Raw genomic sequence first — 18,479 nt, 5'->3', positions numbered from 1 at the left:
AATCTGTTTCTAAAAATTGTCTTAAGAATGAAGTATAGACAGGTTGAAGTGGCATCTTCACTCACAGACCACTAACCCCTGTTTATCCAGGATTTGGTTCAGCCCTACTGTTTGCTATGGTGTTATTGGATTGGTGAACTCTTAAATGGGTGTAAACATATCAAACTCCAATGACCTAACCTCTCCGAGCGAGAATCAAAAATATTGGAAGGTTGAATGATTTTAATGTCTGCACCAAGGTAGTACAGAAGGGACATTCAAATATACTATCTCAATAAAGCAACTGACAAGCTATGTACTATGTCTACTTGTATGTCCACAGAAACAAAACTGCCAATTTTTTTGACATCCTTTTCAGGTTTATTTCACGATAGGCTGTATGCGGTATGACACCCTGCCGACTGAAGCAGATATTGATGACCACTGGAACAAGCACAGCGTGTTATTTTAATATCTTTCAGAAACAATATCTGGAACACACCACAAACTAATTCACATAGGAACTTACGCCTTGCATCTAAAAAGGCTCATAATCACCATTTATAACAATGGCTATTGGCTGAACCATTGGGGGGGTGAAAGTTGTAAAGAACTTTAAAATAGCATGCCTAAATCCTTAAGGAGTAAGTCAGTTGCCTGATACATGTATCTGGCTGAGAACTGCAACTCCAAAAGCCTGATACTAGATTCAAAACAGAGATTTCTGTGTGAGTGAAAGTTTGTAGTGTGTTCAAAGTATTAGTGGAACATTTTTCTATCACACATAGGGTGAATATGTTCAAGATTTTCTGATCCATGGAGGATACTGTACATCTTTGAATTGCCGCACTTACATTGCCACCTATCTTTGACAAAACACCATCTGTTGGATAAGTTTTGAACATTCTCAGATAGCAGAGTTCTTGCAGCTGATGACATCCCATCCTTTTACCCCCATTTTAAAGAAAGTGCATCAGCCCCAACCATGGCGTAACCCAGGAGAAGAGACCATTATGAGGGGTGAGTAGCATTCATTACCTGAACCTGGTTTGCCATTCTCTTGTTTCTGTCCTGCAGTGTCAGGCTTCTCTGTGTTTATCACAGGGAGCAACGCAGATGGTGTTGGGTGGCTCGGCTGTGTTGACTGCTGGCCCTGGCCCCCCTGGCTTGGCATTTGCTGGTTGCTCTGCTGTGGCTGTCCTACGATCTGATTGGCTAGACTGATCTGTTCCTGCGGATGTTCACTCTCCTGGGGGGTCTGAGTCTGTGAGTCCATGGTGGACACCTTTTTCTCCTGTGTGCTGTTTAGTTCCTGGTGGCCGTCCACCGACTGAGCATACTGTAAAGTGGAGCGTAAAATGTTTTTCTGTGCGTTTTCTTTTGGTTGTTGTGTCTCCACAACTTTGTGGTTTCTCACAGGGGTGTGGTTCCTTTCCATTGGGCTTGTATGCGGTTCCTGCGGAATCTTTTGTGAGGGCGCCACCAGTGGCGGAACAAAGCCTGACTGTAACCTCTGATCCTGCGCCTGCGAGACGCGGACGGTCCTCTCCGACACCGTGACTTGCTGCATGTTTGACGATGCTTGCCAAGCCTGTTGCTGTTGTCTGGCAGCTACGGTTGGCGATATGATATTCGGAGGCGAAATCACCTGCTGTCGTGAATATGTCGGCGATATGGTCAGTGCTGGTGTCGGACTTCTTGTCTGACTGTGCATATCCACCCCCGAGTCATTGCCATCGCTACTCTTATTCAAGTCCGGGCGGGGCATGTTTTTGACGCTTTCCATTTTATTTGTGAGCTTCGTTGGACTGATGGGAGAAGCAAAACTCAGGTTAGTTTGAAAAGTTGGCGTGGTTCCAGTTCCAGAGCTGTAGCGCTGACTATTGGGTGAAATCATTTCGGTCGAAGAACGACCGGATTTCGGAGTGCTGGTGCTCCACCTTCGCGTTGGCGTGCCGATGGGCACTCTCTGTTGTGAGTGTGGGTACATAGAAATTGGACTGAAGGTGTTGTGTCCTTTGAAGGTGAAATGTGGCGATGGCGACTGGGAGAGCGACCGCGGTGACATGGGCCCTCCAGGCGTTGGCACGGGCGAGAAGCATGGCGTGCCCGATCGTGAGTTGCCGAGGGACACCAGCATGTTGGCAGCCTCTGTTTCGTCCATGTCAAACTTGGACGCATCGATCAGTGGCCGTGAATCTGTTCAAAACAGAGAAAGAGAACAATTAGTAAAGTAATCATCTTGCAAGACAAAAACAGCTAACAGAAAAGACAGCATGTATCGAATAATTGACAACAGTAAATTTCAGGACAAAATCAACATGGTTAGAATTTTACTGATGATATTTTGGAGATAATAAGATTGTTAAGCTTTAAGTTGTGATCCATTTTCAGGTATGTTTGGTTTGTTTGTGAAATAGAGTTTCTTATCCCACTCGCGTCAGAATGTCTGGTTTCCACTTTTCCATGCAGCTTGCATGCAAATCGTAGTACGGTACATATACAGTGTTCGGTGTTATTGATTGCTGACAACTCAATTTTCACCGAGAGTAGAATTCATTTGTCGTAGCAAAGTGTAGCCGAGCATTTCATTAGCTGTGCAGATAATTGGTGCAGTATTTCAACACACATGTAAACGAAAAGATGCATAAAATTTATTTGTTTTCTGGAACAAAATTATCAGTGACAAAAACATCAAAGTTGAAACTGTTGTCTTTTTTCAGAATTTTTCTATTGCTTTATAATTATATGAAATCATGACCCGAAATTTATGATACATGTAAATTTCTAATGCTTGGCCAAAACCAGCTACCCCCAGACCAAGATACTTCTGAAATCATGGTGATTGTATTCTTTTTGATAGACAGCTATTCAGCAAGGACAGAAAATGCCATATAATGATGTTCAAGAGCCAGTAACTCTAAGTATTGATGGTTGTTTTTCCACTATTTTTATTTCTAGCGTCACCATAATAGTTTGATCTACTCCCTAAAACATATTTGGATACACAGTATTCAGCCTGTCAACTTAGCCTGTACATAAACAGACTGCCTCTATATTGTTGACAAGTGAGTTCTGGAACAACTTGCATTTTAAATACACATACCGGGTAGACACTGTGTTGACAAGTTAAAATATTGGAGCTATCAACATACTTTTAGAGTTACTGGCCCAGTAATGTTTTGATAGAATTATACCAATTTGAAAACAAAGTTACCCCTGGAATCACCTGAGGCATGTTCTGCATTGCCACTTGAGGAACACGGTTACAGACACACAATCTCTGACATTGGATTTTATCCAACTTATTACTCATAGTGAAGCCCTACACTTATGTACATGCCCCTCTAAAAATAGCAAAATATAGAGAATTTACACAAAGTCATCTTCTCACGATTTCCTCGGCAAGCAATGCTCACTTTTTAGGCTTCAATGAGTCCACAGCAAACTGGTGAAAGGCACAAACTTTTCAGCAGGAGAGAAGATTTAGAGCATTCTGTTTTAAGGGCAATTATTGTTTGGTTTGATGTGGTTTTGTATTTCTGACTGTGATTGGGAAAGTAGAGTCTGTGAGTCTGAATGATCCTGTTTCTTTGGCACATGCCAGCATTACGCTATATTGCTACCGCCACTACTAGTGATACACTAAGTGAATGGTTCACACAGAGGGCATGTCTGTGGAAGGTTCATTCAGAGGTCAAACCACATTTCTCCAAGTCTTCTCGAATCAGACTCAGAATTGGTAACCATGTCACTGGCTATCCAGCAACAATGCTGTACACTCCATTGAATTGTACTAGTATCAATTATTTTGGCCTATTTAAATATTTTACAGTGGTGATCTACCGGTATATGACATAGGGTGTCTTAAATAAGAAACATGCTCCCTTAGGCCACTAAAGAATGTTGGACCTAATACCTTGATGTCAGTAATCACATCATCTTAGGGTGTCCTAAATAGCAAACATGCTCCCCTAGGCCACCTGTAGAATGGTTGACCAGATACCTGAATGTTCACATTGTCTTAGGGTGTCTTACATGAGAAACTTGCCCCCTAGGACAATGATGAAATATACTGTTACTATGGCTACATTTGATCCCTAATTCCTAAAGGGCCTGTGACACATGTAACACATTTGATGATTTTTTTCACCGTATTTGTATCATATGTCAACTCCAGTTTCTTGTTCTACTCCCCATAGCATGTTGAGATACACAGAATTCAGCTTGTCAACTTAGCCTACACATGTGTAGACTGCATTGTTATTGTTGACAAATGAATTCTGGTCTGGACTGGGAGTCAAATGGAAACAATAACAGTGCATTTCAGATGCATACATTCTGTAGAGACAAGCCAAATAGTTGATATTTTAACATGCTTGGGAGGGTAGAACGGGCACTTGATCTTGACATACACTAAAAACAAAAATAGGTAAAAGATTCATCAAAAGTTAAAGCTACTGCCGTTGAAATCTTGCCATTTTCATTCCAATTTTCCATATTTTATTACCACAGCATGTGTTTATCAAGCTAAGCCTCTTGAGGCGAGTGACGGTTTTCATGGATTTATCCGAGAAATCTGAGATGACAAAACAGGGCAGAAGGAATACCATCTTGGATTTCTAATTCATCCATCTGGGAGTCACAGTCGTCTGATGTATGGCACAGGCTAATTTTCAAGGGAGACATGGAGTAAGAGTCAAGTAAAGCTCATCTCCCTGGGGGCTAATAACAGAATTAAAGATCTCGTGACATGGGCATTTGGAGGCTTTGGTGTGTACTAGTACAGCTGTAGCTTTTCTTGCGCCAGTTTTCTAGAATTTCCGTTTTATGCCTTCAATTTGTCCATACAGCCTTTATGTGTGTACATCGTATTAGTGCCCAATCTTATTGTCGAAAACTGAATTTTAGTTCGGACTGCAATTTGCTCAGAATTTATAAACAACAACAAATCACACAAAGAGCACAATTTTTTGTGTTGCCACAGCTAATTCCTTTTATGTCAACATACTACAAAAGTACAGAATGAGAAGACGCCCCCCTGTCACTGCAAATACAACAAAAAATTATGAAAACATTATCAAAATTTATTATCACTATATAATAAAGGACATCAACAAAATCAACCATCGGTGCATAGAACTTAGAAGAAGCAGAGATTCTATGAGGAATTGTGCTCAACAAATTATGCACAACCATCAAATTTCGAACGCGACAAAGTAAAACTAAACGTTCTTGCCCTGAGTGAAGCCTGCATATAATATTGTGCGTTTTTTTGCTGCACTGTTCTGTGTCCCAAGGTTATGACAACACAACCCCAGATCTCAGCTACTGGAAATAACATGGGCTCTGCATGCATTTGACTTCTCAATGAGTGCATCGTGCCAATGATGCTTATTTAAATAGCGTGGATCTATACACTGGTACCTGTCCATTTTCACCCCCAACCTCCACCCCCAACCCAATTCTGAACTAACTCGATTGGTCCATCAACTGTACTGGAAACTTCTAAAAGGATTGGACAAAAGTTTGTGGATGGAAGGGGTGTCTGCCATCCATTTCATGACAAATGCAAATGTCATGACAGCAAATCATGGTATCACCTACCCTGACATGAACTCTCACCTCTGTGCAGTCAATGATGAGTGCGTGACCCTTTCATTACAAAACTTTGGTCCAGTCCTACTGGATTTGAAATGGCACTGTGGGACCTCTGTACACAGCCATGCGGGTAACACTGCACGTGGTGAGCGCATCAAAGACGATCATAAAGTTGCCAATACAGCGAGGTGGACCACTGTACTACCCTCATGATGGTGATGGTAATGGTAGTGGTGTGAGTGGGGTGGGGGGGGGGGGGAGTGGAAAGGAGCAGTTTGCCTGCATTTACATCTTCCAGGATATACATGTATACTGGAAGTGTCTCCCTGATAATGGACAGACTGGCAGAATAGTCTTTGTATGAATTTCAGGTACACTTGTAATGACACTGTGACAATTACATAAAGTACACTTGTATCATACATGTATATTCATGCATATGTTATGGTATGGATAATGTTGATCAACAAACATGACCAGTGGATGCTGTTATATCGTGCTGCGAAAGGCACGCATGTATTGTGATGAACGGTAGATCGGAACGAAGTATTGCAAATATACAAATGCATGATGCTGATGCTTGGATCACTGAGATCTGTCCTGGTAGCTAGGTAGATAAATCAGTGACAGAGAGAGACAGGGGGACCTCCAGACACCGCTAATCAACTCCGAGCGAGGTCATCTAGGGTAGCAGCAGAGTCATTCAACAGTCATAAACTTGAATCCATAGCTGAAAAATAAGTGAAGCCTGCCCTGAGCACAGGGGGGTGACTACAATCACAGCACTGTGTGAAGTAGACTGATACAGCACTTGGCCTTGTTGTGACACCCCCTGACAGGTGAAGTCTCAGTCAGCACCAGGGCAGTGTTTTCTGCTGTTTTGCTGAGGGTATGGGTAAATCAGGGTTTTGGGTACCATTTTGTATGTTCTCTGATAATGATGGTGTTGATTTACCACGTGGAACCCCGGTAACATGACCGGGGAACCTGGGTATAAATTATAATTCACGTAGGTGCAGCACACTTTGCCTGGGCATACATGTAAGACGAATACATCGAGTGTGCACACACAGTCTGTCAAATTAGAGTGAATCTCTGCCTTCTGTGTATTGGATTCACAGAATTTTCTGCGGTCACACACGTCAGGGAAGCCATTTCCAGTTACACTCACACCTGCTATACACATCGGCAAACCTCACTGTTGCCACAACAACTGCACAGTGATTTATCACCGATTGAAAATTCAGAGAAACATTGAGATTTTATTCATTATTAACCAATGACTGACATTTGCATCAATATTGGGTTTTACTACCAGTCAGAAATGGAAAGTCATCAAATGATAATTACCAAACGCAACAACATTTAAATTCGGCCATTCATGACTTGGGGAGATCACAAACCCAGGATGTGTGTTGAAAGCTATCCCATGATTGCATTCTATCACAAACATGGAATACGTGATTTATCAGTCTTTGAGGGCAAGCTTAATGTATAGTCTTGCTACATGCCAAGTTTTCTACCGGAGTCTTTATTTTGCCCCGGAGCTAACTCAGAGAGTGAAGTGTATGTCAGAACCTGTGTGCATTCTGAGCCGTCCCTTGTACACAATATGCTATTCTAGCTCGTTGAAACCTCATTAACTTCACACTCTCATCCTCATTTTTTTCCATCCTTTTTCCATCCTCATATCGTCACATGGGGTGTTTCAATTGTGTTAAGAACATCATCATGCTAGTGTGGGAATGTCCTTACCACAAATTACACTCATGTACAATTTCCCCAATCATTACTGTTTCCTGTTCTCGGTTTGAAGATTTCCGTCATGAGACAATCGAATACATCGAATTTCTCCTGAAATTGATAATTTTGTGGCGGGAATTATTGCACTGCCTGTACAGTGAATTCGTGTGTATGTTGCCGTGGAAACTTTTTTTTGTGAGAAATTTTGTGGTTTCCGTGAAACTTGCTGTGCTGAAGGCAAATAGTTTTTGTTTGCATAATTGTTAGATTTTGAATAACTGTCAGTATTTGCAGAGTTTTGAAAAACACTACAACGGGTGAAAAGGTATGACCCCCCTCCCAATGCATTATTGAAATTACATGTAAGTCTTCTGGTTGCTAGATCTCAAATAAATGGGCGTACAATCAACTTCCATTACCCTTGGAAGACACGGAAAAGTGAAATCATTGGGCTATCTATTATAAATAATGTGGCTCACGTTTACTGAATGCTCAAAAATCCACAACTATACTCCGAACGGTCAGTGGCATTTTTATGACTGACCTCAGTTGATCCCATTACGGCCCCTATACCTGATTTAGTGATGACTCATTCTTTTGGATTACAATCACGACTACCTGACAATAAAAAGTGTATGAGTGTGTGACTGTGACATGTACTACTTCCAATCCCTTTCCTCAGTGCACAATAAACAATATTACATCGGCTGACTCTTTAACTAGAGATTTCTTCAGGGTTTTACATGACGCGCATTTCTGCGTCCTTTACGCATAAAACCGGACGCAGGACCCCTCAAAAACTGAACTACGCGTCCCTTCGGACGCAGAAATATCTGTTGCTGGTGTATATTTTGTGAGCTGCTGAACACGCAAAACACATCCCAGTAAACCTTACCGACCCCATACTTTAATGGAATGCTCCGTAGTGCATTGGCCTCCACTGTTTGATGACCAATGGTACCCGCGGAAACAAATTTTACTACCGTAAAAAGTGACTTTCAAAATGTAAAATGATTCTTAATTGGTCGATTTGTTGTTTGCGGCGATCAACACATGTATATGCATCATGGCGGGTCGTATCAAACACCCAAAACAAGCCGATCTGCGAAAGTTTTTCGGCGGCGCGCAGCAACCAGCACGATGCCAGGTTTGGTCGAGGCCGAAACAGCAGCTACGGCATGCGATACTGATACATCAGGTCCCCCGGCCAAGTCAGCAAAATTACGAACATTCAACAGAAGTTGGCTCGATAGATTTAAATGGCTTCGATATTCTGAAGAGCGAAACGTCATGGAATGAGATGTATGTTTGAAAGCGAATGTTACATGCCCGTTCACGGAAGGTTGTTCTAATTTTCAACATTCAACTCTCACTCGTCATCAGGACTCGAAAAGTCATCTCACAAGTGTTAAAATCCTAAGCGTGAGGTCACAATTTACTACTGCTCGCAAATCTGCAGAGGACCGGCAGTTGCAGGGTAAGAGTAACGAACTCGAGGCGTACGCTGCACAATTACGTACTGTTTATCTGATCGCTAAACGTGACCTTCCATGCAATGTATTCACTGACATCATGCATCTACAGAATCTGAACGGCTTAGACATTGAATATTATAAACGTCCTCCGATACAGTAGTTATGGAGTTTGAAGAGTGTATTCAACGTGTGATCGAAGTCCCTGATTGATAGCATACATGCAAGTCTTAGTGATTTCATCGGCCTATAATGTTGGATGAGACTTGTGAACATAACCGTTCATAAGAAACTTGCCATATATGTTCGATATATTCAGAATGGCGAGGCGAATGTTTCTTTCCTCGGTAACCAGCAAATACAGATGCCACTACTGCAGGGATCGAAAACGCCTTGATTGAATTTTTGACTTGGAAAGAAATCTGTGACGCGGCCGTAGACAAAATATATTGACTAGGAAACAGACCGGGCGGCCGTTTTTTGAACGGGTACGGGTTGGGTGCAAAATTAAAAGCCAGAAATCCCAACCTTGTTCAAGTGCATTGTGTTGCACATCGATTGAATCTTGCTGCTTCTCAAGCAGGCAGAGATATTGAATATTGCAAAGAATATCATAATATAATCCATTCATTGTATAAATACTTTAATGACTCTAGTGTGAGATATGACAAACTTAGAGAAATTCAAACTCTGTTGAATTGGAAGGCAAAACAAATTACTCAGCCTACATCTGTTCGCCGGTTGTCGGTTGAATCAGCTGTCAAGATGATTTTCATCAGTTTTGAGCCAATTGCTTTGGCACTTGCAAGTGACAAAAAAGGGGGAAAGGCTGATCGCTGTTGAAATTTGTCTCCAACTCATTGTTTCTGCTATTCACCGCCTTATTGATTGATGTCCTTACTGTGATTGGAATTTTGAGCCTTTTACATTTCACAAAGATTCTGTCAACCTATCCCATAAAGTGTTCAGTCTACTAAGGGCACATTGAATACAATGACTAATGATTCCACACTGTCAGAGAAGTCTTTAATGATTTGGGTGATGTTCCTGGCAATGGTCAAAAGACACATACAAAAACATTCGAATCACTTACAATCAGCCACTCAGACAGAGGTTCTGTACTGTGAGAGAAATTATATCAACAAACTGCTGCAGTATTTAGATAGCAGATTTCAAAATGATGAGATGAATATTCTGGAATGTTTTGATGTAATTCTAAACCCACACAGATATCCTGAAAATTTGGCCAACCTACCTGACTATGGGGTCAACCAGCTTGATCAACTGTTGAATCATCATATACAATACACCAGGTATTGATGCTGATAGAGCTAGGGCACACTTTCTGTTTACAAACACTTCACAAGATCTCATAGGGACGCACTGAATTTTGATATGTATATCAAGCTGTTGCCAACTGATTTTACAGAGGAGTATCCTGATTTTGCCATTCTTGCTAAAATTGCTCTTGTCATACCAGTGTCCTCTGCCCCATGTGAGAGGGGCTTTTCAGTACAAAATGCCATCAAACAGAGGGCAAAAAATACCGTAGACTCAATCCTCAAAGGCTTAATAGACTAATGTTCATCAAACTGGTTGGCCCCATCATAGATGATTTTGACTCATGAACACTGCTAGGTTATTTGCTGAAGGAGCTGTTGGCAGAGTGTGAACTCAAACCTACTGGACTTGCTAGTGAATGCCATTTCAGAGTATGAAATTACTTTCCTTCTTGTCAATTGACAAATTTGAATACTTGTTCAAATTTCACAACATTGTGAACTTGTCATTAAAGTTATGAGATCATTTTAATCATGAATAGTGTTCTTTGAATTGATCAATGAGGGCCCTGAGCAGTATGAACTAGAATTTTCATGTAAGAATTATTTTAAGAAATGTGCAACCATTTGCCGTGTGTTATAACACTAATTGAACACAGTGAAGACCATGGCATGGATAAACAATAAAATATTTTGAAATAAATTGGGACCCCCATATTTTGATGTAGGACTCCCATTTTCTAACACCAGGGGTCCCAGGGACTCTCAAAAGTAAAAAGTGATGTAAAACCCTGTTTCTTGTTGTCCACTGCAAGAGCGTTGAATGATGGTTGATATGCCACATATCTGTGAGGTACCAGTAGTCTTCGGGTTTGTGCAACATTTTTTTTTTTTGCTTGATATCTAGTTTCTACATGCTTCTCTCTTCATATTGATATCATAATAGTATTAAGGCACTTTGTCGATAAAACATGTAGATATTCAAGTATTCAAAGTTTCTGTTTTTTTGTTTTGTGTTTTTTTGGGGGTTTTTTTTTTGGTTTGGTATTTTAGTGAGGGGTGGAGTTGGGAACTGATATTCACGTAAAAGGATTTGTTTTCAATGAATCTACCAAGTGACAAAACCTGCTGAATCATTCATATCACCCCTATTTTCCAATACAAAGGTCAAACTAACTCTGCAATGGGGATTAGGATTGGGTTAAACCATTGAAGTCAAAGGGTGGACATGAAATTTTCACCTGAGGTGCTACACCTACAGAGATTAATAATTTAAGTCCAAATTCTTCATTTTTCAAGATTGAATGTCAGAAAGAGGAAACGACACCTCGGAATACAACGCAACAATCATGCAGTTTAGACATTTTCAATTTCATGGTCAGGTACGACATTGCCTAAAGCTTCATCTTCACCAAGATAGTGCAAATTTTATTCTCAATCAATCAGAACTAATCATTTTCAACGTAGAGAAAGGGCAAACACATCTAGCTAAATGATTAATTTATTAATCTAGGTTGTTTTGTTTGTTGTTGTTTTTTTTAATTTAGTATTAACCCTTTGAGTGCTTTTTTCCCCACCAAAATTTTAATGCAACATTTTAACAATTTTTATGAATTTTTCTGTGATTTTTTGATAATTTTGGACCAAATGGATATCACATTTCGTTGGCTACAGGTTTTTATCAAAATTTTGGCAAAAATCTGAAAAATATTGAGTTGGGTATTTAAAGGTGACAAAAATCGACTTTGACACTCAATGAGTATAATATTTGTTGTTCCAGATCATTATGTAATGGATGTCAGTACTATATACTATTGGTATTCTAATTACAAAATGCAAAACTTAGAGGCTAACGGACGCCAAACCTGTATGGGACCAGACAAATATGTCATGAATTATAAGAAGATTATAAATAGCCGGTGGCTTTTGACTTTCAAAGGGCGGAATTAATCAGTACCAGTAAATTTATTTGAAAGTTTAATTTGACGTGTAAATTAATTTACTCAAGGGAATGAATCAGCCATTTTCTTGAATTATTTCAATGCGTATTAATTTCAACATGGTTCCAGAAATCACAGCACAGCAAACTGTTTCACAAACAGTGAAAAAAACTTGCAAATTTTTCCTGATATTTATTTCATCCACTGCACTGACATAAATCACTCACTTTTTGACATTTTCAGAGGGAATCTACAATGAGGTGCATGTATACGAAATGACGCTACATGTCAGAAGTAGTCAAAGAATTCCTGGTATATCTGATAAAAATAACGGCCATTGAGTAGCAAGTAGATGGAAAACAAGTTTAAAACCTGTACACCCCTACTTGCCTGTAGACAGGTCCACAATCACCATTTACAACAATCAATTTGGGCCGAACCATAATGGTGAAAGAGTATGAACTGCTAACCACACCTTTCAAAGCAGCCAGCTCCTCTCTTTCCATAACAAGTCATCGTTGATGACACAGTCCCCACTTGTTAATGGGTACTTTGATTACAGGTCCTCAGAGAGGATAGAGTCCTCTTCATTAAATCTGTGATAAAAATACTTTTGAAAAAATTCGCTGGATACATGTCTGAGTTATCGTTCAGGACATAAAAAAATCGTAATAAAATGGCCACACGGCGACCATATTGGATTGTATCACAAAACAAATTAACGTGCATATGTATGACATTAATCAATCTCCTAGCTTGTACCAACTTTTAATAAATTTGCTTGATACATGTCTGAGTTATGGTTCCAGACATGAAAAAAACGTAACAAAATGGCCACACCGCAGCCATATTGGATCGTATCACAAAACAAATCAATGTGCATGTGTATGACATAGGTAAATGTCCTTGTACCAACTTTGAATAAAGTCGGTTGAGATATGCCAGAGTTATGGCCTGTACATGAAAAAATCATGACAAAATGGACGCACGGCGGCCATTTTGGATCGTATCATAAAACAAATTGATGTGCATAGCTATGATATTGGTCAATGTCCTTGTACCAAATTTGAATAAAATCGGATGAAACATGCCTGAATAATGGCTCTGTACATGAAAAAATCGTAATGAAATGGCCGCTTGGTGGCCATATTGGATCATATCACAAAACAAATTGACGTGCATATGTATGACATAGGTCAATGTCCTTGTACCAACTTGAATAAAATCGGTTGAGATATGCCTGAGTTATGGCTCTGTACATGAAAAAAATCGTAACAAAATGGCCGCACGGCGGCTATATTGGATCGTATCACAAAACAAATTGACGTGCATATCTATGACATTGGTCAATGTCCTTGTACCAACTTTGAATAAAATCGGTTGAAACATGCCTGAGTAATGGCTCTGTACATGAAAAAATCGTAATAAAATGGCCGCCTGGCGGCCATATTGGATCGTATCACAAAACAAATTGACGTGCATATGTATGACATAGGTCAATGTCCTTGTACCAAGTTTGAATAAAATCAGTTGAGATATGCCTGAGTTATGGCTCTGTACATGAAAAAAATCGTAACAAAATGGCCTCACGGCAGCCATATTGGATCGTATCACAAAACAAATTGACGTGCATATCTATGACATGGGTCAATGTCCTTGTACCAACTTTGAATAAAATCGGTTGAAACATGCCTGAGTTACGGCTCTGTACATGAAAAAATCATAATAAAATGGCCGCCTGGCAGCCATATTGGATCGTATCACAAAACAAATTGACGTGCATCTGCAGGGTTTTACATCACTTTTAACTTTTGAGAGTCCCTGGGACTCCTGGTGTTAGAAAATGGAGTCCTACATCAAAATATGGGGGTCCCAATTTATTTCACAAAAATGTTTTATAGTTTATCAATGCCATGGTCTTCACTGTGTTCAATTAGTATTAATTTGCATACACAGAGACAACAAGGTTCCATATTGTACATGGAGGGGTAACTATTGTGCAACACATGCACACAACTATAGGGCATATTCAACTGACTCTGTATAGTTTGAACCGCCTGTATAACTATAATGACGAGTTGAAGACAAAAACACATTTCACTAACCTTTTTATCGATTAATTTTGGTGTTTGACCCAACTTACATTAGTTTAATTCACGTACGCGTGTGTAACTATCTGTGGCTTATCGAGTCACGGACTCGTACTACCATACATACTAGTCAATCCGTTCGCCAAGTTTGATCACATTTTTTGACAAGCACGCCACAAAATCCGCCACAAAATGGAAAGAAACCACTAAGTATCGAGAAAAAAGTTTCATGTCCGGTTTATTTCAGTTAAAAAAATGCGTAACACGTAGGAAATGTCTCGCAATGTCAACAGTTCAGAACAACTACATTTCATTTACAAACCGGGTCGACTGTTATGGCCGTCTCGCTTCAGGACGGCCGGAGGTCAAATATCAACAGTTTAAAGGGGCTTTTTGGCAGTCAAACGCTTGAAAATTCACAAAATACACTTCAATTTAACCGAATCCTTACAAATTTCTCAATCTTGCATGTTTTGGACTTCGAAAACCTTAACCTCGGGTTCCATGTCGAGAGTTAGGCATCACACAGTGCCGCCATCTTGGCCGCCGATACGTTCGAAGTTCACTATCGCGATCGATTTGGTCACCAAATCGCGTCATTTTCCATAAAATATTCTCAAAAAAACTGTAAAATCTATCATTTCTATCACCCAGAGGGCAGTAGCTTGGCATAATATAGTTGTCTTCCGTGTCTACGGCATGGTAAAGCTTTCAAAACGTACGTACGTGTTTCGTTCAATGCACTGTGGCCGTATCCGCGTACGGGTGAAACAGCAGACCTGATTAAATATTCATGAAAACCGCTGACCTCTTTTGAAGAAAGTTCGCATAAATTACTGGAATTTTCGATTGTTAGGCTGCATGATGTCATTATTTTAGTCCTTATATGGTACTAAACTGGGTTCAAAGGGTCAGGAATACCCTCCTGGCTGAGTTCGGCAATGCATAGCTAAGTTAGGCATAAGCATAGAACGCAATCACTGTCGGTTTATATACCGACGTGGCGCTGAGAGCGAGAATGCCGTGTCGGTTTATAAACCGACGCGGCACTTTAAGGGTTAAAGTACGGGGTCGGTAAGGTTTACTGGGATGTGTTTTACGTGTTCAGCAGCTTCGCAAGGTGTACACCAGCAACAGATATTGCTGCGTCCCAAGGGACGCGTGGTTTAGTTTTTGAGGGGTCCTGCGTCCGGTTTTATGCGTAAAGGACGCAGAAATGCGCGTCATGTAAAACCCTGCATCTGTATGACATACGAAGTAATCCTTGTACCAAGTTTGAATGAAATCGCTCCAGGCATCTCTGAGATATCTGCGTGAACGGACGGACGCACGCACGCACGGACGCACACACGGACGCACGAACACACGCACGGACATGACCAAACCTATAAGTCCCCCCGGACGGTGTCCGTGGGGACTAATAATCATTGCTATACATGTATTTTTTTATTAATCGATTTTCAATGTTTAGTTACGATGCAATCAACTTATGTGTTTCCTAACTCACTGACTTTGAACATGACCATATTGATATATCAGAACAGTTTTATTAATTTCTGAAAGAATACAGATCAACACGGTGCTGATCTCCATGATATCATCAAGATGAGTCTGTAGGACTGAAAATGTTTAATTTGCAGTAGAACTGTGTCTTTCATATCGTTTGTCGTAGAGGAGGGGTTTGGTGTGACTAGCCCCGCCTAGTAATTTGCATGCACAGAACACATTCCGGCAGAAATACCTGGAAAGTCCGTACACTGAAAAACAGGGACATTTTTCAGTCTCTTCACAGCTCATTATACTTGACCCAGATTGCTTTAAGCCGCCGTGTTGTTCATATTCATGGGATGTTTATTGTCCCTTTCAACACTTAATCTGCACTTGTTAGAAACCAATCAATCGTCTTTTGGCCAAATTCTAATAGCATTGTTTACCAATGCCAGCGTTATCCATGTTCAAGAATGATGAGGAAATGACAGCTCGCGCATATATCTGTCACAGTAATTCCACATGAATTTACACCCTCCTAAATTATGCAGCGTTGACCTTAATCATGAACTTCAGAGACACGTCTTTAGATTTACCCACAGTCCCTCCCCAACTGTGATTTATAGTACGCTGGTGACTGGGTGAAATTTTTTACAAAACAAGAAAAGGTCACGCAAATACGTCAAACTAGCGGAGGAACCACACTTTCGATCCAGAAGATATCATTTTTCTGAGAATACAACTCCAAAATCATGGTACACGAGACGGTTTCTGTAAATTCAACAGGAATTTTCAACAAACGATATGAGAGCTCATGGCCACCTAAAACACTCTTGTACATAATTTATGGCAGTTGTATAACTTTTAACTCATTGTATTTGACCTCAGACCATGAAAATGAAAGTTTGACTATGAGGAAATCTTACTATGACACTATGGTCTGAACTTGATCACTCAGTGAATTTCATAGTTGGAAGTTGATTGCAGGTTTTTGAATGGCGGAATTTCCAAAATCACAATCTGAACCATGAGTGCATGTCAGGCATTGATATGGCAAGTACCACCAATACATGTACACGGTTTTTATGGCAGAACAATAAGATAGAGCTATTTGCGATAACAACTGAACACCCTTCCTATAAAAATAATAATGAGACTCAGTTTAGTTTGTTATGCGCATATTTTCATTAATCAGTGCGCCAAAAAAGGGAACAAACACGACTTGAGAAACGGGGAAAAAAATTGAAAGGACAGAAAGTATTTTACGATACACATATCACCACTCACTGTCATCATCAATAGATACATAGCATTTGTGATAGTGATTACATCGCATCAACAAAACAGGAAGACAGGATGTACTTGGAAAGTTACCAGGAACGAAAGGTCATGTTTCAGATGACCTTCATCATGTCAGTCTTTATGTAAGGCTGAACTTAATTTTACATGTAATTATACCGAAAAAGCATGGGACCAGGGGCCAAAACGGAACACAAATCATACAACTTCAAATATTATAGTTTGGATCATGGTGCAAGGAGTGACCGTGTTTCAACAAAAAAATATTTTTTTTTTTTATCAACGGTACATACATGCATGTACATCTACACATATCAGAGCCGTTACTGGTGAAACTACACACACATGAGTAACACACACCGACACAGTCGTCAAAGTTTCAAAACATCACTGAAAAGACTTTTTCTCAGAAAGGAGGAACACTGCATCTCTGCCTTGGTCGGTGTTTTCAGACAAAAATCACCGAAGCACGCAGGAAAAATATTGGGTGTTACGACTACAGTGAATGGACACCGTATCACAGTCTGCTGACGTGATCGTTATGACCTCCATAATCAGAAAAATCCTTCCCTTTGAAAAGTGACAAATAACATATGCTGCATCAACAATGGAAATATGATAATAATATCACTCATTCAAACCACACACACATATTCAGAGCTTTTTTCAATCAGTGTACAAGAAGGCGGTCAGTGAACGTAAGTTGCATCAGTATGGGCTATGTACACGCCTCCTTAATATCAGCTACATTTTTTTGTACAGTCACCATATCAATAATGGCAATGAAATTACATATGATTCATTGTGCTATATGTCTGAACTGCCACTCTGCTGCGGTGTCTGAACTTCATCTTGAAACTCATCTTCGAAAACAATTTTGACTTTCACAGTATCAAATTCATAACAACAAAGAGACAGCTTCGGAAATGTTTTTTTTGTAGGTTGAAAAGTTTTGTCTTGAGTTGTCGAGTTGCAGGCTTCTTTGTTTGTCATGTTGACTATGCTTTGCATCTGGTGCAAGTATCCGGTGAGGTGCATCCATCGCATTCCTTTGGAATTGTGAAGTCAAGTATGGAACATGAAGAATGAGACAACTCAGTTGTGGAGATATGAAACAGGCAGCTAACAAAAGCAGTGCACACACATGTATATATATGACTGTGATAGAGAGCAACAGTCCAGAACAGATTGACCAATGCATCGACACTGACACACGTGATGACATCAACAGACAGAGTGACACACGGACACACGTCACAGACAGTGTGTAACTTCCATCAAACCAGGTGTGCAAAAGATATGTTCAGAGGCAGCGAATGAAGATTTAAAAGTTAACAGTAACACATAATGATAGAGTCAGACAGAGTGACAGACACACAAACAGATGCACGGTACAAAAGCCAGGGCACCAGCACAACTAGGAAAACCAGGTCTGCAAAAAATACGAGAGAAGTGTCATTGAATGAGGATTTAAGAGTTCAAGTGCAAAGGCACTGACACACAGCAGTGAAACCTAACAACGCTAACAGTGATGTTTACAAAAAAAGGCAGAAAGATTAACAACATCTAATGATGACATGACAATAA

General features: G+C 40.2%; 1 protein-coding gene across 1 annotated transcript in view; it reads right to left on the bottom strand.

The window, feature by feature from the left end:
* The window catches only part of LOC139129555 (protein capicua homolog), a 44,994-nt gene that overhangs the window by 12,764 nt on the left and 13,751 nt on the right, over window positions 1–18,479 (bottom strand). The window contains 1 exon segment of the mRNA XM_070695204.1: window positions 1,018–2,178. Coding sequence (XP_070551305.1) covers window positions 1,018–2,178 — 1,161 coding nt within the window.

Source organism: Ptychodera flava, chromosome 3, assembly GCF_041260155.1.
Source record: "Ptychodera flava strain L36383 chromosome 3, AS_Pfla_20210202, whole genome shotgun sequence".
In the NCBI taxonomy this organism is placed as follows: domain Eukaryota; kingdom Metazoa; phylum Hemichordata; class Enteropneusta; family Ptychoderidae; genus Ptychodera; species Ptychodera flava.
This window is presented reverse-complemented; position numbering and strand designations above follow the sequence as displayed.